The sequence below is a fragment of the Vulpes vulpes genome, chromosome 13 (genome assembly GCF_048418805.1).
Source record: "Vulpes vulpes isolate BD-2025 chromosome 13, VulVul3, whole genome shotgun sequence".
Classification (NCBI taxonomy): domain Eukaryota; kingdom Metazoa; phylum Chordata; class Mammalia; order Carnivora; family Canidae; genus Vulpes; species Vulpes vulpes.
Window position 1 is genome coordinate 149,082,777 of NC_132792.1, and position 23,933 is coordinate 149,106,709.

Sequence of the window (23,933 nt, forward strand, 5' to 3'; positions counted from 1 at the left end):
GATTTCTCTATCTATATTCATGAGAAACATTGGCCTGTAATTTTCTTTTTTATGCTGTTTTTGTTATTAAGGGCAACACTGACCTCATAAAATGAACTAGAAATGATCTCACCTTCTTCTATTTTCTAGAAAAGAATATAGAGAATTGGTGTTAATTCCTTAAAAATTTGGTAGAATTCTCCAGTAAAATCATTTAGGCCTCAAGATTTCATTTTAGTATTTCAGTGATATCTGGGGGAGGAAAATGGGACTCCTAGTTACTGCTGGGTAGGGGTAGGAGTTCAGGCTTCTGCTTGATACCACCCTGCCTGGGGAGAACAGAGGTGCTTCATTAACTGCTCCTCATGTAGCCTTCACTTTACACCATGTGGGAGGTGGCCTCATTGCCACTCGGTAGTGGTCAAATCCTGAATATCTACCAGGCCTCTTCTAACACTACCTCCGTGAGGAAAAGTCAAGGAGCCTCTTTACCACCAGCAGGGGCTACAAGTCCAGATCCCTCCTCTTGGCCATTCCTGATACCACCATGATAGGAGGAATGAACCCCCTCATTGCAGTCTTGCAAGGATGAAAGTACAGGCAACTCACATGGCCTTGCTAGTGGTAGTGGGGTAGTACCAAAGTTCTTCTGTGGTGTTGGCTGGAGTAGAGTGGTTATTGTCTAAAAGTTTTCTTACTAATAAGCTGCCCATTTCATAGTCCTTTGGCTAGAAAGAATAGGCTTTTGTTTCTTTGTTTTTGTCTGTTCCTATTAGAGCTTTGCTTTAAGTTGCTCATTTCTTCAACATCCAGTCTGGAATATGTGAGGGGAAAAAAGTATAGGGAATTTACCACTACGTAGTCATTGGATGCCATGGTCATTAGCCAGTCTTCCATCTACTCTCTATTTTCCAGTCTTCTCTTTTTTTGTTTTCTGTATAATATTCAGAGTTTCAGTTATACTTAGCAGAAAAAATATGGAAAAAGGATCTCTTTCTACAAGAAATTCCATCTTTCTACAAGCCACAGTGCAACAGTTGTAATTTGATATCATTTAGGTAACAGTTTTGCCACACTGTTTAAATAAAGGACAAATTCCTATTAATCTAGTTTAACCCAAACTTCTTTCAATCAATACCCAAATATTGATGCTTCTGTGTTCCCAATAAGGACATTTTATCTGTATATCATCATAGAAAATATTTAGAAAACTTATAGGGATGCCTGGGTGGCTCAGTAGTTGAGCATCTGCCTTCAGCTCAGGGTGTGATACTGGGGTCCTGGGATCGAGTCCTGCATCAGGCTCCCTGTAGGAAGCCTGCTTCTCCCTCTGCCTGTGTCTCTGCCTCTCTCTCTCTGTGTCTCTCATGAATAAATAAATAAAATCTTAAAAAGAAAAAAAAGAAAACTTATAAAAAATAAGTACTTATTTTGTACTTTCTTTTTTTTTTTTTTTTTTTTGGAGAGAGAAAAAGAGAATTGGGGTGGGGGGCAGGGAGACAGAAGGAAAGAGAGAATCCTAAGCAGGTACCATGCCCAGCAGAGCCAAAGGGCAGCTGGATCTCACAACTCCAAGGTCATGACCGGAGCTGAAATTAAGAGTTGGACACTTAACCAACTGAGCCATCGAGGCACCCCTATACTTATTTTTTAAGGTTCTCTCAATATCTACTCAATTTGAACAATCTATACAAATTTTCTCAAAAATATATTAGCTAAAACTGTATTTTACCAATGGCAAACCAAACTAAGAATTCTGCCTGGCAAGCCTGAGGTAAAGTTGAGAAGCTACCTTGACTACAAAATGCCAAGGCATTTGATGTAACAAACAGTGATTAGTTTTACAAAGTATGTGGCATCTCATTATCAAGCATCCTACTGAAGTTGTTTTTTAAGGAGAGTGAATTTGAGCAATCCAGTCATACTATCTTCAGTCGCTGACCTTGCGAATACTAGACACATACCTACATGCAGGACAACTCTGGCTACACACAACCCAGAAGAGTTACCTGGACATAAAAGGATCATATCTTGGTATTATTACTCTGCTGTTCAAGTCAGTGTCCTCTAAATCTTTTTTTTTTTTTTTTACTCTTTTTTAAAAGCACAGGAAGTTGCAAAACTAGTAGAGTCCCATGTACCCTTCACCCAGTTTCTTCCAATGGTGATATCTAATATAGCTATAGCACAATATCAAGACCAGGAAACTGCCATTAGTATATTACTATTTATTTTTTTAAGATTTTTATTTATTTATTCATGAGAGACACAGATAGATATATAGAGAGAGAGAGAGAGAGAATATCATGCCCTGGGCCAAAGGCAGGCGCTAAACCACTCAGCCACCCAGGCATCTCAGTATATTACTATTTATTAGACTATAGACTCCTTTATCCTTTTTGTGTAGGTAAGTTATACAGCAGTGAACTTTTAAAGAAACTCTTCCTACATTTGGGCATTCTACTACCAAATAACCAATCCCGACTTTTAACTCAATTGCAAATTACCTATATATAAACAATCCTTACACACACAATCATATACACACCCTATATATACATACTTCATGCACACAAACACAAAAGTTTGCATGCACATATGTACAAACTTATGTGAAAACAACAGCAATCCATTCTTCTCATTGAAGTATTGGTTTTCTGCTAATTTCTACTTTCCTTTGCTAGTACTACATGAAGACTATGTGTAAGTGATTCTGAGGGCTAAAAGAAATCTTTAGAAGTTATCTAATGTAAAAATCCTTCCAGCGCTTGAATTCTTTCAACAATATCTCCACCAATGACCCCTCAGCTTTGAAAACTGATTTGTCTTTGCCTGCCCTTGGTCAATCCTAATTTTTAAAAGGTATCTTTAATCATCAGCTAAAATTTGAAAATTTGTACTCACTTAGTTCTGGCTGTATCCTATGGGGATGTTAATAAGCAAGTCTTATCCTTCACTACCTTTTTTCCAGGAAAACCATACATCCTGGTTGGCCTAAGGTGATTGTAGTTTGCACCTCTTGATCTGGGCATAATATTCCCTTCCATCCTCAAGATTTGAACAAAACATCATTTAATTACGTTATCCTGGGTAGCCCTCAAAAATATGCTTTTATCAGGTACATCATAACTCATTTTTTCAGCTATCCTTTGTATATGATTTTGAGGGCCTTCACTAGCCTTATCATTCTTGCTTCTAAATGTACACAACTTTATTTACATTCCAAGAGCCCCAATGCTTAAATTCCTTGCTGCATATATTTTAATGAAGGATTTTGTAACCACAGTTAAAGAATAAAAAGTCATTTATTTCCCTTTGAAAACAAGACCAAGATATAGCTATGGAATTATTACCTCTCTGGGTACAGATATCTGAGTGTCTTGAACAATGGTACTAGGGAGCAGTCTCACATTATACCAGTAGGTGTCACTCTATATATGATACATTTAAAATTATTTAAGTTTCAATTTATTCCCTCAACAAATATTTATTAGGCACCCATTATGTGCCAAGCATGATTCTAGGCACTGAGATAAAAGAGAACAAGAAAGACAAGATCTTGTTCTCATGGAGCTTACAGTCTAGATAATGATGAACAAATTTGTTTTTATTTACTTTCTATTTAAAATCTGTAAAAATCTTATTCCTAGGGACATTTTATTTTCCTAAGTTAACAGATAATAACACTCAAAATAACCCGTAAAGAACAAATACTGCAATGACACAGAATTAGAGAAACTGTGCTCTGTACAGGCTAGATTAACATATCCTGTGTATTTTCTAGACATTTTAATGTATTCAACACTGTTCCTCCAAACTTCGAGTTTCCAAAACCCGAATGGAAAAGAATTTCTCTTAAAATAATTCAATTTTTTAAAAATCTATTCATGTTTTCACACAGAGCAACTGTTATAATAAATTTTAAAAGATTATTTGCCAAGTTTATTAATTCCCAAATACATATTTCCTTATCTCTACTTAGAAAGTTAAATGTCACCTTCTCAACACAAAAACACATTTGCCAGGTTAACAGAAATAAAGACAGTGGCAAATTGTGCCTCAGCACAGAATTTAAGAATTCCTCCACTGCTGAAAATGCTTGTTTGGATAAACCTATGAGACTCACAGATATTACCAGGACTTCATGGTGACTCACTCATGATTAGAGCATATAGCAATGAAAGGTCATACTTTATCAAAATAAATACATCAAAGAGAAGGAACAGACACTGTACATCAAAAAAGCATTTTTGCTTGCACAGAAATCCAAGAACCTAGGAACTATTCAGTTTGTATTTTGCTTCTCTGAACTCTCAAATAGAATGTTTTCAAACTGGAAAAGCTACAGAAAACATGGTTAAAGAAATATTTCAAGCTGAAAAGTACTACTGCTTAGAATTCTTTAAGTCAAAATTCAGTTATATGAATTTATTTGAATTTGAGAAAAGTGATGCTTAAAGATTTAATAAGACACTAAGAGCTTCATGTAACATCCAACCTAATGCTCCCTTTGGAATACCTCAAACCATTAGTTCCTATCTAAATTACCTAAGATATACTGCTTCTTGTTCCATTTTAGCAACAAATCATATGCATATTTTAGAACACTAGAAGTACTCAATGAACAGTAAGTTACAAATGAACATTAAGGTGCTTCATAAAAGTTAATATTTTAAAAAGCCTAATTTTATAACTTAATATTTAATAAAGCATTTTCTTTTACTCTGAAAGGTAAGGTGGTGGTTGATAAATACATTTATTTTTGTTTGTTTGTTTTTATTTTTTTTTTTTGATAAATACATTTAAAACACGGTTTACTCTGTATAGTTTTTAAATTATACTAAGCTCTTGGCCAGTACTGTGAATTTTTGGCATATCTGAGATGTCACCAAATGTGGGGAAACTCAATAGCAGGTATCTCTGTTATCTCTTTATTTTTATTCCAGATATAAAATGTGTGTGTATAAAAGTGCCCCAGGGATGGGGGGTGTTGGTGTACTAGGGAAAAAAAATGTTTTGGAGTCACAAAATCTAGGTTTGAATTCCAGTACTACCCTAAATTAGCTATGTGACTTCTGGGCAAGTTACTTATTACCCTGTTCTATCACTTTCCCACCATGATGGAAAAAGCAGGATTGTGGAAAGGACTAAGCAGGTTGTTTTACATGAAATGCCTATTAGACGGCCTGACACATAGTAGGTACTCAGTAAATGGTAGTTCTTAGGAAAGTGCCATTTTTCTTTTGATCATTAGATTGACTCTACCAGTTAATGTTGAAAACTAACAACTAAAAGTCTTTGTAACTAACAAAAGTGTATCTTTACCCTGCTCCAATAGGTTTATAAAACCAAACCCTGACTCAACTTGAATGCCAACAAATACGCACCTTCTCCTTTAGCGCAAATATATTTTGCATGACCTTACATGAATTGCTTAGATAAAAGCTTTTTCTTTTCTGCTTTTGTTATTTTAAAGTGCAGATGCATTTGAGTCATTTTCTCCTTTTGTTTCATATCCTTAAGATCCAAAGCTTCAAAGACATAATGTCAGCATGCAGTCGATTTATGACTGAACTCTTGAAGAGACGCTGAAGAATTACCTTGTCAATCACCCCAAGGACTCTAAAGGCCTTCAGCTCCTCGGCAGGACTCCTTAGGTTCCAAGGGGGCCTTGAACTTCGTGATCCTGGAGGCTAATGGAAGATATCAAAGATTATACATCAATCAGGGAGGTACTTGAAGGAAGGCTGCCTGCTGAAGCAAATGCCAGGCCAAAGGAAACTAAATTTATCATAAATCAGAGAATGGAAAGATGAAAGGAGGAAGTTTCTGTTTGTCTGTAATGTAAAATAAAAAAAAAAAAAATCAAAAAGAAAGAAAATCAAAAAGAAAAAGCAAGAAAAAAGTTGCAAGTAAATAAATCATGATAACATTGAAAACAAAATTTAAATAGAAAAAATAATGAGCTGGTATAGTTTCTAGAGCAATAATTCAATTCAGAACTGTACAGCTATAATGAAACTTTGTAACAAATGGAAAACTGAGCCAACCATCAATCACAGCCTTATATTTACCCCAGATGGCTCTTGAGTAATTTAGAAGAGGGAGTACTAAAAAACAACGTAATAATCGATAAACTTGGGGAGAGAGGCAACACAAGGCATTCTCTCTCATCATGAAACTACAGTCCTTTAAAGTTACTTTATAAATATATACTATGTATTTTAAGAGGACTGGTAGATTCAAGTTTAACTGAAATAATTGTCAATAACAGTGAAAAATTAAGAAATTCCATCATATAACCAATAATTGTTACAAGTGAGGTTGTTTAAGCCTAGAAAAGAGATGATTTACAGGAGAAAACAATTTTTTAAAAAATATTTGAACATGGGTGATGTGGAAAACTAGGTCTGTTGACTACAAAAAAGATCACTAAAAATAGGAGGGATATTTCAGGACCAAACACAATAAAAGAATAACCCTAACTCCCCATCCATCAGTCTTAGTTTTTCCCTATCAGTAAAGTATGACATTAAACTAAATAAACTCCAAAGACACCTCCACTTGGCATTTACAACCAGAAAGCAATGTTCTATTAATCCCCATAGTGAAAAGGTAATGCTGCAAAGGATGACAGGAAACACAAAGTCTTTAATGTATCCTCAAAGCAGACTTGTTGTCAGACATCTATCAGAATATACAGGAAACACTATTCTCCTTGTGGATGGAAGATAAATATTCTGATTAATAAAATGTCACGATTAATAGTTACTGAGAAACCACTTTTGATACTTCAAGTCCTTGTGCAGACCAGTATCACTAGACAGGGAGCTCCCTGAGAACAGGAAATACACCTATTCATCTTCATACTCACAATGCCTAGCATGTTAGTTGGAAGTAGAGAGGAAAAGAGCGGAAGGAGGAAGAGAGGAGGAATACAAGAGAAAGAGGTAACAGATAAATAAGCTGTCATTTACAACTGGGAAAACCATCGTTTATGAGATTTTCTAACATCAGCAATTCTAATCGCTTTCAAATTTTTGTTTGTTAGTTTTTAGGTTTAGCAAGCAAAGACTAACTTAAATGTGCCCCAACTTCTTACTGGATTGCCTGCAGTCTTTCTACTCCATAACACATTGTGATAATTAAAAATTCATCTCCCCTTATGCTATTATCAAGGAAGAGTAAGAGCTGCTTGTGATTTTTGGTAAGAGAAATGTTGAGGAAAAGTTACAGGGGAAAAAAATACCGTAAGTGATAATTTATCCATTACATTTCTCTTTGAAAATATGGCCAAATGGGTCTAACATCCCTATCTCCTATCTATCTATCTATCTATCTATCTATCTATCTATCTATCTATCTATTTATTTATTTATAAGTAGGCTCCAAGCCCAGCATGGAGCCTGACACAGGGCTTGAATGCATGACCCAGAGGTCATAACCTAAGCTGAGATTAAGAATCAGACGCTTAGGGATCCCTGGGTGGCGCAGTGGTTTGGCGCTTGCCTTTGGCCCAGGGCGCGATCCTGGAGACCCGGGATCGAATCCCACGTCAGGCTCCCGGTGCATGGAGCCTGCTTCTCCCTCTGCCTATGTCTCTGCCTCTCTCTCTCTCTCTCTGTGACTATCATAAATAAATAAAAATTAAAAAAAAAAAAAAAGAATCAGACGCTTAACTGACAGCCACCCAGGTGCCCCCCATCTCCTACTTCTACCTTATACCTTCATATTCACTGATGTCATTGGATCTTTCAGTTTCCAAAGAAACGTTTTGGTTCACTGTAGCAATCTCAACAACAAAGATAGCAAACTATGAAATCTCTCTACTGTACCTTTCAGTTAATAATGGCTGTGTGCCCATTATGTGCATTTTAACTGAAGAGAACAGAAACCACCAAAAGGCATGATCCCTAGTTTGAAGAAGTTTATAATTTACTTGAGGAGGTAAGACAAATACATAAGAAACTAAGTAACAACAAAAGAGTTTCTAAAAGTACAAGACAACAGAGATAAGTCAGGAGTCCGTATATGATAAATTGTAGTCTCAGAAAGAAGTGGAACTACATATGATTTTAAATGTTTTGTTGAAATCAGGTAAGGAAACGGATATTAAATATAGGATTGGAAGGTAACTAGCCTGGTGGGGAAAAAAATGTTCACATTGTAGAACAAAGGAAAATAAAATTACAAACTTAAGGTCAGTCAGTTTTCACAGGCCTTGAATGCCAGCTCTGGACCATATTCTCCAGAGTCTAGGAAACAAGTTTTTGTATGAGAAACAATCCAATGAAAACAGTGATTTAGTAAGGTTACTTCTGCAAAGATGGGAATGGTGAAATTGTAATGGGGAAAGACCAAAGGCAAAGTGATCATTAAAGTTCTCTTTCCACTTTAACCATCTATAAAAGTTTAAGATCAGAGAAATGAACAAAGAAAGATCATGAAATAAAATCATCAATAAAAAAATCCTGTATTCCTTATACGCAGCGTTTAAATTGGGTAGAATCCCTATAGATCTATTCCTTTTTTCAGATGGCAAAAGGAAACATAAATCCACAGAATTTTAAGAACAGAAAGAGACAGAGATCAAGTCCAACATTCTGTCTCTTTTTTTTTTTTTTTCAGATGAGAAAACTGAGAAGCGGCAAGGTTAAGCAATTTGTCTAAGATGACAAAACTAGATAATAGATAGAGGGGATTAAATACTTATAAAATAATATAACATTGTTTGGAAATTCCAGCCAATGCTAAGGGAATGAGGGATGAGAGTATACACTATATTTCTAGGAAACGTGACTGATTTCCTTAATAAAAATGTAAAATTTTTTACTTACATATATTAACTACTGTAACAGAAGATGCCTAGAGAAGCAAGGAACAGGTATATTCATCTATACCAAAACAAAACACAGGAGGTAAAGAGGAGGGAGAGGATACATGATGGATCATATAAGAAAGTATAATGATTCAACAATCTTCAAAACCAAAGATGGCAAATACTTAACACTCTACTGCTCAAGCCCTTGACAGGTATCTCTGTTAATCTCACACTCTGTCTCATAATACAGTGTTTTTGGCTGCTATTACAAGAGGATTAGAATAAACACACCAATAAAATCTGTTTACTATTTCTGTACTATATTCTCTAAATGGCTGAGTGATGCTTACCTGTGTTTTTGTTGGTTTCTTTAAAGTTGCTGTTTATCCTGTCCATAGTCTTCTTCACTTGATATTATTCCCTGTTCTCACTGAAATCTACCTCCATTCTTACCAATCTGTGAGTGTGGTACTTCTCAAACTTTAATGTGTTTGCACAACACCTGAGGATCTTATTCAAATGGAGATCATCAGTCTGAGAGAAGGTACGATTCTGCATTTCCAACAAACTATAGGTGATGCTGATGCTGCTGGTCACCAACCACATTTGAAACAGGTTTAGCTACCTGTCCTTAAGTAACTTAAGAGTAAGTCACAGTTGAAGGGGGTTGGAGGGCGGTGGGGAGTATGGTAAAAGGAAAGCACTACAAAAAATACATCAAGAATCCACACTCCAAAACCTGATGGCTAATTATACTAGTTTCTGAACTTGGCTTCATCTGTAAAATTTTGGCTTTGCCAAGACTGTCACTAGCCACTTACTCACCCTCAAACCTGGTTTCCTAAGCCTCTCTTAGATCACATTCAAGGATGTCTCTTCATTGCAGTCCTATTACTGATGTGGATTGCCCCTGACTGCCATCACTATTTTTATCTCTGTCTCACTAAGAGAGACACAATTTTAAAATATTTTCTAAGGGAAAATTGAGATATCAATAGTACTAGTCAACAAAATGCACAACAGAAAAATATTTTCCATATTATAATAATTATACTCAAAATCTACAAATATTCAGGAAAGGCATGCATTCTACAATTAATTTTCATTCACACCTTGTTTAACTGCAGGACAAGAAATTTATTCATACTTTAGAAACTACAGAATATTTTACATCCTAAATTTAGACCATTTACTGTCTTTTTCTAAATTTCAATGATCTTGGTTTAAAATTCCTAGAGTTAAAAAGAGCAAAAAAGTTATTCCAAGTCTTTTCCAGGAAAACCCTCTTTTAATGTTAATTCTTAAATCATCCAAAGTCATCTCCAATTTTAAAAAAATGAAGAGAGAAAGAACTCTGTCTCTGTCACATAAGACTTCACCTTTACTTCAAACAAAGTCCACTTTCTTTTTTTCCTGAATCCTGCCCCTTAAGTTTTCTTCAAATCTATTAATAATGAAGTAATGAAGAAAACAAAGAGTGCTTTTGCTTCTTTCTGTCCTTTTTTAAAAAGAATATTACCATGAATGACTGGGAAGTTCACAACTTTTATATTTACCACAAAAGAGTCTCATAAATAAATTCAATAAAGCAAAAGCTTAAATCATCACAGAAAATGCGGGTGGAATGAGTCATGACCTGGACTGCGCCAATGGGGGAAAACAATAATCAACACAAAATTTTAAAACCAGAAGGAATTCCTTTATTTTCCTAATCAGCCAGGCTAGAAAGAAATGTTTGCACATTGATTCTAGAGAGAAATAATATCTACTTTGCAGAGAATTTAAGAGCTAAAAGGGCCTTAGAAATCATTTATATTGATCCTCTCATTGTGTTGGCTGAAATTGAGGACCAACAAGGGCTAAAGAAGGAAATAATGAAATCACCAAGCTCATCAAGAACCTCTAGAAGACATTTAAGTTAAACAATAAATAAGAAAATAATCGGGCATGCCCCTGACCTAACTAAGGGCCAGGTTTTACAGAATAAAATACAGAAGTGAAATAAAAAACAAATACTAACAACAAAAGAAAAACATCTTGTTCTAGCAAGAAGGACGGTCCTCTAGCCTCCTTGCCTAAGAGTTGAAAAAATCCTAGCATCTCAAATCTGATTCATGGGGTAATCCTTTTAATCCTTTCTAATACAAGTTCCCATTATTCTAAATGACTCTTACCATTCTAACTTTTGTTTCCTCAATGAGGTACATATACTACATAAGGTTTGCAAAAGCAGAGACTGTGTTATTAATCTTTTGTATAACTTCAAAGTATATCTAGTCTGGTACTGTATATATACATAGTCTTAACCAATGCTTAGTGAATTAATATATAATCTAATACAACCAGTTCTCCTGTATTAAATCTCCTTTGTTTTATTTTCATTAGAAGTTATTCTCGAAGGGAATTTCTGACTAATGTACTTCATGGTTCCTTTCTCCAAGTCAAAAGCCATACAGCAGGCTTTATATATTTACTTGCTTAATAAATTAGTGTTCACAAAGTGGTAATGGGAAACTAAAATGGGGGCTGCGTAAGAGGGAGTTTGAAGGAGTAAGAAATAGGTAGCACATTCAAAGTTAACGTTAATGGAAAGAATAGAACACTAGTAATTTTTGAAAACTTTTAGAATATTTATATACAAGGAGAATTTTTTTTTTAATATACAAGGAGAATTAGTAAAACAGGTAAGTTTATAGAGGCCCATCCTATTTAATACTTTTATAATTGTCCCTCAAAATGGAATTGAGAATGGACACATCAGGATTAGACACAAGGAAGGCTGTCAACCCCACAGAAAATAACCCCACCAGTGCCTTTGGCTCAGGGTATGATCCTGGATTCCCGGGTTCAAGTCCCATATCGGGCTCCTCTGCCTGTGTCTCTCACTCTCTGTGTCTCTCATGAATAAATAAATAAAATCTTAAAAAATAAAACAAAATAAAAATAAAATAGTAAGGAGTTTAAAAAGTAAACTTAATAATACAATTAAAACAACAATGATAGAAAATGGGAAAAGATCAGCAAATAGAACACAGAATAATAATCTGAAAATGAAACAGCAGATATCTTATTTAAAACATATTCCATTATACAAGAACAAGCAACAAAAGTCGGACTATAATTTTTTAATTCCTAAAAGTAATGGTCAGGGGTGCTGGGGTGGCTGATTTGGTTAAGTGCCTGACTCTTGATTTCAGCTCAAGTCATGTTCTTAGCCCACATTGGGCTCTGTGCTGGGTATGCATGCAGCCTTCTTAAGATTCTCTCTCCCTCTGCCTCTCCACACACCCCCATCTCCACAAGCACTCTCTCTCTCTCAAAGGAAAAAAAAAAAAAAAAAGGAAATGGTCAAACACTTAACATTGAAAATTCTCACTAATAAGTATTTGTTTGATAATTGCATGTTTTAAAAGGTCACACACAAAATGAAAAGGATTCAGAAAATCAGCAACAAAAAGTCTAATGGTCCAACAAATCACGATTAAGTATTGGGTTATTTTTAAAACTAGAAAACTGAGACACATTATAATTGTCAAAAAGTATAAAAGCATTAAAAAATATGGAAAAAATTATACAAAGCAATATGTGACAGGAGAAGAAAAATAGGGCTAAAACTTATTAAGCTACTCTTGTAAATTTAGCTTATAGGTGGTCTTTTGATGAGGTAAGCACTTGATTTGCAGTATTGGTGTGGGTATGTGTGCACCTATATAAAAATGAGTAATTTTTTAAAAACTCATTTAATCCTTAACAATAACCCAGAAAGGAATTACTATTATCATTTTTCAGATGTAGAAACTGGAGCTAAGACTGTCCAATCTTCCATGGCTTCAAATGACACAGTTGCGATATGAGCAAGCCCACATGCATCTTAGATCAATTAAAAAAATAGGCATTTTCTCCCATCTCTAGAAGATAGAATACTTAAATCATATCAGAAAAAAACTTAGTTTATATAAAGAAAAAAAAAGTTACTTCTTGATATGTGCCAAGTTCAGATAGATATGACATGAAAACAATAATAAACCACAGTGTTTCCAATGTTTTAAGCATTCACCTGCTTTCAAGACCAGACTAAGGATAGTCCCAGATAATCTAAATAACCCTGTTAGAATTATGCCTTTATAATTTTAAGTGATCAACAGAGCTACTTGAAGGACTTATGCTTAAATAGTTTTAGCATGAGTCAACAAAACTGTACATGAATTTTACAAAAACCATTAGTTAACCTTAACATTTTTTCAAATAAAATTTGGTACAAATTATTGTCATTTTACACATGGAGTTTTAGGGGTAAAAGATAAAGGGCTGAGAAAGAAGAGAAAGTAAGTCCCGTTTTATTCCACGTTTGGTGGTTTACTTTAATGCTTTTCTTTTCACCAGTAACTTGTTAGAAAATTATTGATAAAATTCAAAAGACCAAAATTCTTAAACATTCTAATTATAAATAAAGCCAGGAGACAATTCAGTAAAAATGGCTAAAGAAAATATAAAATGTGGGATGCCTGGCTAGCTCAGCAGCTGAGTGTCTGCCTTCGGCTCAGGCTGTGATCCTAGAGTCCCAGAATCAAGTCCCACATCAGGCTCCCTGCATGGAGCCTGCTTCTCTGTCTATGTCTCTGCCTCTGTCTCTCATGAATAAATAAATAGAATCTTTAAAAAAGAAAAGAAAAGAGAAAAGAAAAAATATAAAATGAAACATAAGACATACCTGGGATACATCATCAAGTTGAGGTTTTCCATAAAGGCTGGATAGATTCTCTGCTCGCATGAGATACTCTGCTGTTTTTCTCTTCACAGCTTCTCGACGTGTAGGGCTTGACTCTCCTAAAAGGAAAAAACAAAGCCAGGACATGTGAAAAATAAATAAACTTTCTTTTATCAGTCTGAAGATTAACTTCTTTTTTACCCAGTTCACCACTTGCTCACATTTGTAACTAAAAAGAAGAGAGATTCAAAATTGGAACAGACATCAAAGTTAGCAAGGTCTAAACATCACCACCAAAAATGTGATTTATGCAAATTTGGAAATTTTCCTATTTAAATAGAGAGAACTTGATACCTTTTTAAGAGGCGTTGACAGACAAGAAATGTCATATAAAAAGCTCTGCAGGGCAGCCCCGGTGGCTCAGCGGTTTAGCACCGCCTGCAGTCCAGGGCGTGATCCTGGAGACCCAGGATCCAGTCCCACGTCAGGCTCCCTGCATGGAGCTTCCTTCTCTCTCTGCCTGTGTCTCTGTCTGCCTTGCCTCTCTCTCTCTCTCTCTCTCTCTCTCTCTCTGTGTGTGTGTGTGTGTCTCATAAATAAGTAAATAAAAACATCTTAAAAAAAAAGAAAGAGGACTTCAAAAAAAAAAAAGAGGAAAAAAAGTAAAAAAAAATAAAAAGCTCTGCAGACAGAAGACTAGCCTAGTTCAGGTAGTATGCAATTGTCCAACTCAACAAATTGGGACTAAATGCAGTAGATGTGTAGAAAGAGCCATGACATGGATTTGATATGCTCTATAAGTACCACCAAACTGGAGAATAAAATTATTTAGGGTAAATCTGAATTCACTCTTGAGTTTTGTAAGCTTTTCCTGGTTTTTTCATTAACAACGAATTGTCACCCACCTTGTAACTAAAAATAAGAATGTAATTCAAATGTATGTTAACCAACGGGAATTAAAATAATAACTTTAAAAAAAAAAAGAAGAATATAACTCAGATCCCTGTAATATACAATTATATGAAAATGAACAAGTCATTACCCTGTCTGGCTCTGTTTCTCCGAATAAAGGATAACCAAAGAACTCAAGATCTCAAAAAAGAGGTGGTCCATGGGCAGCCCGGGTGGCTCAGCGGTTTAGTGCCGCCTTCAGCCCAGGGCCTGATCCTAGAGGCCTGGGATCAAGTCCCATGTCAGACTCCCTGCATGGAGCCTGCTTCACCCTTTGCCTGTGTCTCTGCCTCTCTCTCTATATATATCTATCTTGAATAAATAAATAAAATCTTAAAAAAAAAAAAGAGGTGGTCCAGCCCATGAAGGAAATACTGGGCTCTCTCCTCTCAAGAGTGGAATGATCCTAAGCTTTTTATCCTTTTTATAGACCTGACGGTGATATAACATTTCATCTGAAGAAAAGATTCCATGACTGAAAATTTAAGTTTGAAAACCACTATACTATAGGATTACTAAGGCTCCTCTGATAAATAATATTCTACATATTCATGATTCATTTTTTTTCAGAGCACTTCATACATAGTACTTTTTAAAAATAATTCATCCTATGCATCTTCCGAATGAAGTTAACCAAAAAACAAGTATCAAATAGTGGAAATTGCCCTTGAGTACGTTCTGGAAACCCTGGTTATCTAAATTCTGGCTCTGCCTCACTAGTCATGTGACCAATGATAAATCATCTCAACTCTCTGACCCTCCTTCTCATTCTCTAAGACGGAAACAGATACTTCAAATGACTGCAGAGATTAAAGGAGACAATATACATAAAAGACACTACAACAAAGACAGCTGTATACAGGAAGCACTAAATTGTAAAGGCTTTCAATCTTGGTTTCTCTCTAGACCAAGACCTACAAAATAGCATTCCTGTGTCACTGAAGTGAACTGATCTGAATTATAGGAAAGCAGGTATTTTCTCCCAAAAGCCTAGTAGTAGAAAAACCTTATTTCTGCCTAGAATAGCATCTTCTTTTTCTTCTGGGGAATGGCCCTCTCTCCTCTCCTTCATGGCCTCTACTTCTCTCCGACCAATAGCATCCCCCTAACAAGGGGTTTGAATGAAAGCTGCAGTCGTGTTTCAGATCTCTGCCCCGCTGCCCCTTACTAGTTAGTCAAGGGTGAGCCCTCTGTCACAAGCTGGGCCACTGACAGAGCCCCACCCTCTTGGCCACAGTGGGAGAAGGGAGGAATTGGCCCAACACAAACTGGGCCAATCAGTCCCTCTCGGCTATTGATGCTGGAAATCAGAGGACTTGGTACTGCCAGCAGCCTTAGTTTCTGCCAATGCGAAAAGAACCAATCAGAAAGAAGGAATTTAACAGAGAGAAGCAGTTATGAGAGACAAAAAAAAAAAAAAAAAAAAAAGGAATCCTGGTGTGACTGGGGTCCCAGATTTCAGCTGAAGCTACATTCCTGCCATTCTTTGCCTACTGTAGTTCAAATGTGGATTTTTTCACATACAAACCAAAGATTCCTGACTGAATAGAGCATTCAAAGAAAAACAGCAACCAAATTGGGATTGCAATTTTGCTAAAAAAAAAAAAACCTTTCATATCTTTTACTTTACTGTTCTCTCTCTTCTCTCCTTCATGAGTAGTTAAAAAATATAACTAGTCTTGGGGGTGGGGAGAATCTCTATCACTTCTTAACCACAGAACAGTCTACATTTATTAACTCTCCAACTCCTCAAACTTCAATTCAAATTCAAATATCAATGATTCCTGCCCTTAAGACTTACTGAGTGTCTAAACCCAAGTTTTTATTTTCATATATCTGTGAAAGGTACCTAATTGAAACATGTTGTGAAGCTAATATGTGCGCATAAATAAGAAACATTCACTATTTCTACTCATTACTCGACCTTTAGTTTTGAAGTTACTGTTCATAGAACTGCTACTTCCATCATTATGAGAGCTTCTCATTTCAGGTTCTACCTTTCATGCCCTAATTTAAATCCCTCATTTAAAATTTCTGATTCAGCCTAGGCTAAGCTGTTAAAAAAAAAAAAAAAAAAAAAACTTAATTTAGTTTTTTTTTTTAATTTTTTTTATTTTTTTTTAGTTTTTTTAGTTTTTTTTTTAATTTAGTTTTTTAACTCAGTGTGATTACAAGCTTTCAGACAACTTCAGAATTTGCTTTATTCAAAAAAATCAGTTTGTCTTCCCAAATAATTTGAGATTCAAAACTGCCAAGCCTATAGAGCACCTAATTCAAGCTAGAGGTAAAACCACAGTTTGTAATCAAATCATTGTTTTTTTAAACTTTTGGTATCTCTGCTGCTTTCTAGGCAGTCTCCATAGTAACAGAGAAACAAGAACCGGAAGCCAGCAGTTGAAATGGACTCCTGCTGCTGACAGTGGTTCTGCTTCCATGGAAACAACAATGAAGTGATGGAATACTGGAAGGCTTTTTAAACATAACCTTAAATATACATACTATGACTCGTTCCCTACCAGCCCCTTAAAAGTAGGTCACAACCACTGCTGATCAATAGTAGCGGCCAAGGATGAAAATCACCTCTTGCAGGTTTCTACTGCTGGACACTTACTGAGGTTTGTAAAGTACTAGGAAGAAAAGATTAATTATGGATTTCCAGAATAATTTTAACTGATCAAATTACTGATAAATGACTTTAAACAGGTATTAACTGATTAAAATCAGCTGTAACCTTAATTTCTTAATCTTCATGTTAAGACACATACACAAAGCCCATAATAATTATTTTTCAAGGAAAACTAGGTTATCTGGAATTTAACTTTTAATCCCATATTGGGTCATGTAGCCATTATTTCTTCAGTATTATATCCAGGTAGACACTTAATAAATGCTTTTAAATATGGATACATATTTTACATTCCATCTAAAGATAAACCAGTATCTTCACTAAGTTTCTCTCCATTTCTGTTAATAATTTGGATACAGTAAGACTTTCCACTGGGCATTCGAAAGAAAAAATCTACTCCCATTATTTACTAACCTTTATGTCAAAAAGTTCCACTGTACCAGAAAAAAATGTCTTATGTATGTCTTTACCTTATCAATTGCTGATCAAGAGAGAGGATGGATATAAGATGATTACAGAGTATAACCTGTGAAAGAATTGGGTATAGCTGAATAGAAATGAGGAGAAAGTCCAAAGTTGTCCCTGAAATTTTTAGAAACACTGCACTGCCTATCCTGCATGTCTCAGAGCACCAACTCTGACTTAATTTACTAAGTTTATAGAAGGCACAGTCTATAGATGATGGAATCGCAGAATTCTAATTTATTCAAGAAGCCATCACCATTTGGGCATTCCTTCATTATATTAAATCCTATTCAAAAGAGATATAGTATCTTCCTTATACAACTAAGGAACTTAAGGCTCAGAGATGTGGAATGTCTTCCGCAGTTGAAAAGTTAATATATGAGACTAAACTGAAACCAGGTCTTATGCTATCCCACGCTTCAGGTGACTGAATTTGAAGTGAATCATGCTGTTACTGAGTGGAACAAAAAAAATACAGAGCATGGGACAAGTACGAGTGAGTATGGGAACAAAGACGAAGAGAAAATAAGCATAAGAGTTAAGCCAGGAGCCTATCAGACAACATAGTAGAATACAATTGGACAGAAATAGACTAAAGATGACAGACAAGGACACAGGACAATTAGAGTGACAAAGAGGTATAAATTTCACACTGTGTTAAAGAGAATGGGCCTTTTTGAGAAAAAGTGGTCTCTCAAAACATCCTGGTTATCCAAGGATTCTTTGGAAAACCTGGGCCTTTTCTCATTTACCCATAAAAAAACCAAAAAGGCATTTTTATTCACAGAACTAGTGAATATCAGTTTCAAAACTAGAATAAAAAGCAGTTTTTCCAATTCTGTTATTCTACCCTCACTTACCAAGAAGAATATAGCTAATGCCTCATCATTGGTTCAACAAAAGAAAAACAATGCTGAAGGAAAAACTAGCCATGTTAAACTACTTGAAAGACAGTATATCTACATCTGTATTTTATAAAAAATTTTAAGGAGTTTTTAAGAGTATTTTGGCCATACCTGATTTTTGCCACAGGCACAGAATTCAATCCCCACATAAGACTCTACTTAGGCACATCTTATATTCTTATCTCTATTTCTCTACTCCAACAAACGCTCTCGAATAGCCCCTATGCCACTGTATTCTTGGCTAAATATGCTGGTTTTTAACAGAGACTTATCACATTAGAAAGAACATTCACATCAACCTGAGTTTGAAGGAATGAGTTTTTATTGGTGCTTTTTTTTTTTAACAACTTTAGTAACATAAAAAAAAATATGCCTGTTTGAGATGGCCTTGGTGGTTACAGTTGCTTTTTTTTCCTTAGTGCTGATTTATTATAGTTAATGGGTTTTTTGTTCTTTTCAGGTATAGCCTACCATTTCTGACTTATGCTAAGTGTTCTGACAACAAAAGGCAACCTTGAGAAAAACAGTAATTTATGGTTCTACGTGTCTACCACAACTGGAGCCATCAGCCTCTCCGTATAGAACAAAACCTGGTCAGTCAGGGAATCTGCTTCCCATTTGCATTTAACCAACCCCATATTAATGTCTTTTCAAAACCAAGTGTTATGTGACCCCTAGAAGTTCAAAGAGTCATCAAAGAATAGTAAAAGCAAAAGTCATAATAATATCTCCGGGCATTGCCTTGGTTATGACTGCCTTCAATGCTGTTTAGCAGTTTTTCTATCAGTTAATGAATGAAAACTAACACATCATTAAATCAGTCTTTAAATGCCTACAGACAGTCTTATCTTAGATTCAACTATTTTTTTCCTGCTTTCTAACCCATTTTTTGTTTTGCAATTTTAAAAGGTAGTACCCAAAACATTAATTATTCAATCCCTTCATAACAACATTGCCTGGCCAGTCTCTTTGTGACAATAAACTCTTGTCCAGATAGATGGATAGATACCTAGGTAATCAATCCCCAAAGTGTCCCTTATATTGTAATCAATGGCTTCTAAAAGACTAAGATAAAAAGTTTTAAAAGAACTAGAGATATATTGAAGGAAAAGGAATGAAGAATTAAAAATTAGGAGCTAAATTTTTGCCTTCTGAGATGGAATAAAAATAAGGGAAAATATGAAAATAAAAGTTCTAAGTTCTTAGGTTATGTGAACAAAGCTTTTGTTCATTTCTTTTACTGTTAGAGACATCTTAAGAAGTAGAAAATCCATAGAAGACTCTCAAGTCCAACAACTGTTTTTCTTCATGTCATGATATTCGATCACATATTTTCCTTTGAGATGATGTAAAGTGATCAACAGAATTACTGATTATAAGCAGTTAACTCTTCTGAATGCTAGAGGTTTCACAGCCTCCTCTAGTGCATTCTCACCTTAAAAAATTAAACTTAGTGTATATCAGAATTAGAAGAGACTCCATTCCATCTCCAAATTTATTTAACATGATATTAAATATATCCACATTTAAGCAATTCAAAGAATGTGTCAAGCAATACACCCACAATACATCACATTTGATGCCCATTTCAGGATAACAAGAAAATCCTCCCCAGGAAGTAAGTAAGCCACCATAGTGAAAAAGTTCTCCATAACCACATATTCCTGTTCCTCCTATCATTTTCAGAAGTAAAGATGCCTTATAGTTACTGAGCATCTATTATGTTCCCGACACAGTTACCTCAATGTTTACAGTCATTTCGGTGTTGTCACAGAACATCACATACAGAAGACTCAATAAAATTTTGTTAAATAAATGAATGGAAAACCAAATGAATGATTTTGTACCAATACTACATGGTCTGATAACAATACCTTCATGCCTAGAGACACTCTAATTACCTCTTTCTATAACTTAGTACCTTTGTTGAATTTAAACAGTTAAAATAAATGCATTTCAGAAAATGTCTGCGATTACTGTCTTTATCTTGTGTGTAAGTGAAATCATAAGAAAGGAATATGGAGGAACACAGCATTGAAGTGGTATAGTTGGACTAAAAGGACAATCTACATTTTTATTTGGTTTTATGAAAAATTGCCATGACAGCATCAACGAGGAAACACAAGCACAGATATTCTACATAATTATAAACCACTGTGTAAAACAGAATGAAGTCTATGAACTTTTTATTGCTTGACAATTAAAATTTTGGAAAATCTGTTTCTTTACAGCTTGTAAGAGTACAATATGCCTGTACAACAATCTGGTTTTTCCAATGAAACACACTTTGAGACCACTAATGGCAACACAGTAAGCTTCTAAGAAAAAGCAGACTTACGTTTTCAATATTTTCTAAAAGAGAAGAGATAAACTGAACTTCTGTGTAATATACACAAAACTCAATGTTTAATTACTAAGATTGACTTAAGCTGTAAGTTATATAAAACTATGCAACTCACGTAATTATGAAATAATGATTGACTCCACAAGTGCCTAATACCTGCTAGTATTGAAACAGCAGTTTTCGATTTAGGGTTTTTAGTTTTGTTTGGTTCACTTGAAAATACTCATAGATATCCATATTTCTTTTGAGCAGAATTAAGGTTTTTTTTCAGTAATCAAAGGAACAAAATCAACCCTCTCATTTTAATGTTTTTAAACTGTGTTGCTAAAGATATAAAAATGCGGGGATACTGATGACCGAGACCATCTAGTAAAAAACCCTTCGAGAATCCTCATCTCTCTCTCTGCGTTTGCAATAGAGCAGCTGTGCCTCACACAGATTCACATGAATGAAAATATTTAGACGAGAAACCACCCACTTAGTTTATTTTCCATACGACTTTCCTGTAATTATTTTGTAAACTGTTCACACAACAATACATAAAAACATCTGCAAAAACAGGTAATTAATGTGTCAAGCCAAACTAATGCATTTTTTATGGTGTCCATGCTTCGTCAACTGTAATTATAACTCTTTTTTAAGCAAATGATGATGTGTTTGTTGCAATGTGCAAGTGGTTATTTTAGATGCTCTGTTTACTGTTCATACAATCTGAATATAAAACTCCACAGCTACTTTACCCTACATCAATGTTTTACCTAGCTTTTTTTTTTTTTTTGTAGAAGCAGGAAAGCGGTTCTCTTTTCCAAGCTATAATTTCCAGTAAACATGTTTGTCATTAAAACACAAAACTCTCAACGTAAAAGTTGACACAAAGTAACCAACAATTCAAGAAAATCTGACAGAAAACAATTCACCCAGACTTTCTTCCTGCAGTTGTAAACCTATGAGAAATACAGCACTTTATGCCCATCAGCTGCAGGATTCCAAGCCTCCTGAACATCAGAAGTTTAGAAGACTCATTATTGGTTTTTAATGTATAATATCTATTCCGTTTATTTTTTTAAGATTTTATTTATTTATTCATGAGAGACAGAGAAAGAGGGAGGCAGAGACACAGGCAGAGGGAGAAGCAGGCTCCATGCAGGAAGCCCAACGTGGGACTCGATCCCGGGTCTCCCAAGATCACGCCCTGGGCTGAAGGTGGCACTAAACCATTGAGCAACCCAGGCTGCCCATATCTATTCCATTTAGACCCACCAGACACATATATCTTTGACATGAGACCAACAAATGAAGAAGCAAATCCTGATCAAAATATGATTTCATATTAATACACTTTGGTTCTAACTATAAAAAAGATCATCATTACTATTACTATTATGCACTAACTAATACTGCACACCAATAATCATCCTCAAATGGACAGTCCTGAAGGCCCAAGGTTTCTGGTCCCCAGAGCTAATAAAATCTAAAATCAAGGAAGCAGCACAAGCCTTTAATTTTTTTTAAGGTTCTTTCTCTTTCTAAAAAAAGGCAATTTTTAAAACATCTATGATGATTACATATAGCACAGATAAACTCTGAAAATAAGAACTCTTAGTAAACAAGGCTTTCTGTTTATTTTCACAACCACAGTTTTTAGAAATAGTGTAGAATTAACCCTTCTGCGTCCAAGCTTATAGAACCCTTTTTTTGATACAAATATTTCTAAACTGATCTACTTTGTTCTTCCCTTAAAAATTAGCTACTGTGACATGCTAAAAGTGCCTATCTATCTCCCCACCTTGTTCCCAATAAGAACATAAGGAAGTATTACAGCAAATCAAATAACAATTTTCTAGCGGCCAAGCTTTAATTTTAGATCAAATGCTTATTTTGCAGAATTTGGGATTGGGTCTAATCAAAACAGAATAAAGCTCCTGTTCAAAGGATGCTGGAATAGGAAAGTCATGACTCAGACAAGGTAAGGGAATAGGACAGAAGCTTATTTATTAAAGCTAGAAACCAAACTCAGGGTCAAACAAGCAATAAGTCTCAATGCTGAGTTCCACTACTTATATTGATTACTACAAATAAAATAATTGTAATAATAAATACAATTAACGCGGGTGCCTGGGTGGTTCAGTCAGTGGAACGTCTGACTCTTGGGTTTCACAGCTAGGGTCATGATCTTGCAGTCACAGAATCGAGCCCCAAGCCAGGTTCTGCCCTTAGCAGAGTCCGCTTTGGATTCTCTCTCCCTCCTCCTCTCCCTTGCTTGCTCCTCCTCCCACACACGCTTTCTCTCTCTAAAACAAATAAATAAATGAAACCTTTTTAAAAAACACAAGCCATTTCAAATGGTTGAATTCTACACATCGTCAAACCTTTGGGACAAATATACTGATGTCTGTGCAGAGTATTGATATACTAGATAGAAGTCATTTTAAACCTATTTGGTATTTTCAAGAGCTACTTTCTTGCATCTTGGCTGTTTACTACACATTCTTTGGAATTCAACTCATTACCTCCTACTAAAGCCTTCCCTGTAAGCCTTCTCCTTCTCCCTGGTCAAATGTCCATTTATATGTATTTATAGAATCATTCTCATTCAAAATATTTATAGAGAATTTCCTATGTAACAGGCACTGTGCTAGAAAATACAATGAATGAGAAAATGACTTGCCTTCAAGGATATTACAAATAAATAAAAATATATTCACTTGACAAATAATTGCACAAATAATTATTTCATCGTAAATATGGTAAGTACTTGAAGCAAAACAGTGTGCAATGACAACGAAGTTCAGGAAGTCTACTCTGATGTGAATAGAGGTGAGGAAAGCTTCCTTTGAGGAACTATCATTGATCCTGAGACTTGATGAATGATGAGGAAATATCAATTGAAAAAGTACATTATAAAGCACTCACACAGACTCTAGCTTATGTGAAAGTTTGAACATGGGAAAGGACATGCTGCCGTCAAGAGGTTAAAAAAAGGCCACTGTGACTAAAAAAGAATAAGTTAATAAGGCTGGTTCAGTATGAGCCTGGAGAGAAAGACAGAAGCCAAATCATTCATAGCCTGAGCGATCACACTATCTTTGGATTGTATCCTCAAAGTAATGAGTTTAATGCATGAAAGTGACATG

The 23,933-nt window shown here is 35.2% G+C and overlaps 1 protein-coding gene across 12 annotated transcripts in view; it reads right to left on the bottom strand.

Annotated features, from left to right (window-relative positions):
* The window catches only part of RPS6KC1 (ribosomal protein S6 kinase C1), a 180,835-nt gene that overhangs the window by 74,922 nt on the left and 81,980 nt on the right, over window positions 1-23,933 (bottom strand). For 9 of the 12 annotated variants that reach the window (XM_026001101.2, XM_026001103.2, XM_072733294.1 and 6 more), the window contains 2 exons: window positions 13,512-13,627; window positions 5,580-5,672 (listed from right to left, as the gene is read on the bottom strand). In XM_026001101.2, coding sequence (XP_025856886.1) covers window positions 5,580-5,672; window positions 13,512-13,627 — 209 coding nt within the window. The remainder of the gene's footprint in view (window positions 1-5,579; window positions 5,673-13,511; window positions 13,628-23,933) is intronic. The other 3 variants (XM_072733288.1, XM_026001102.2, XM_072733296.1) reach the window with 1 other exon arrangement.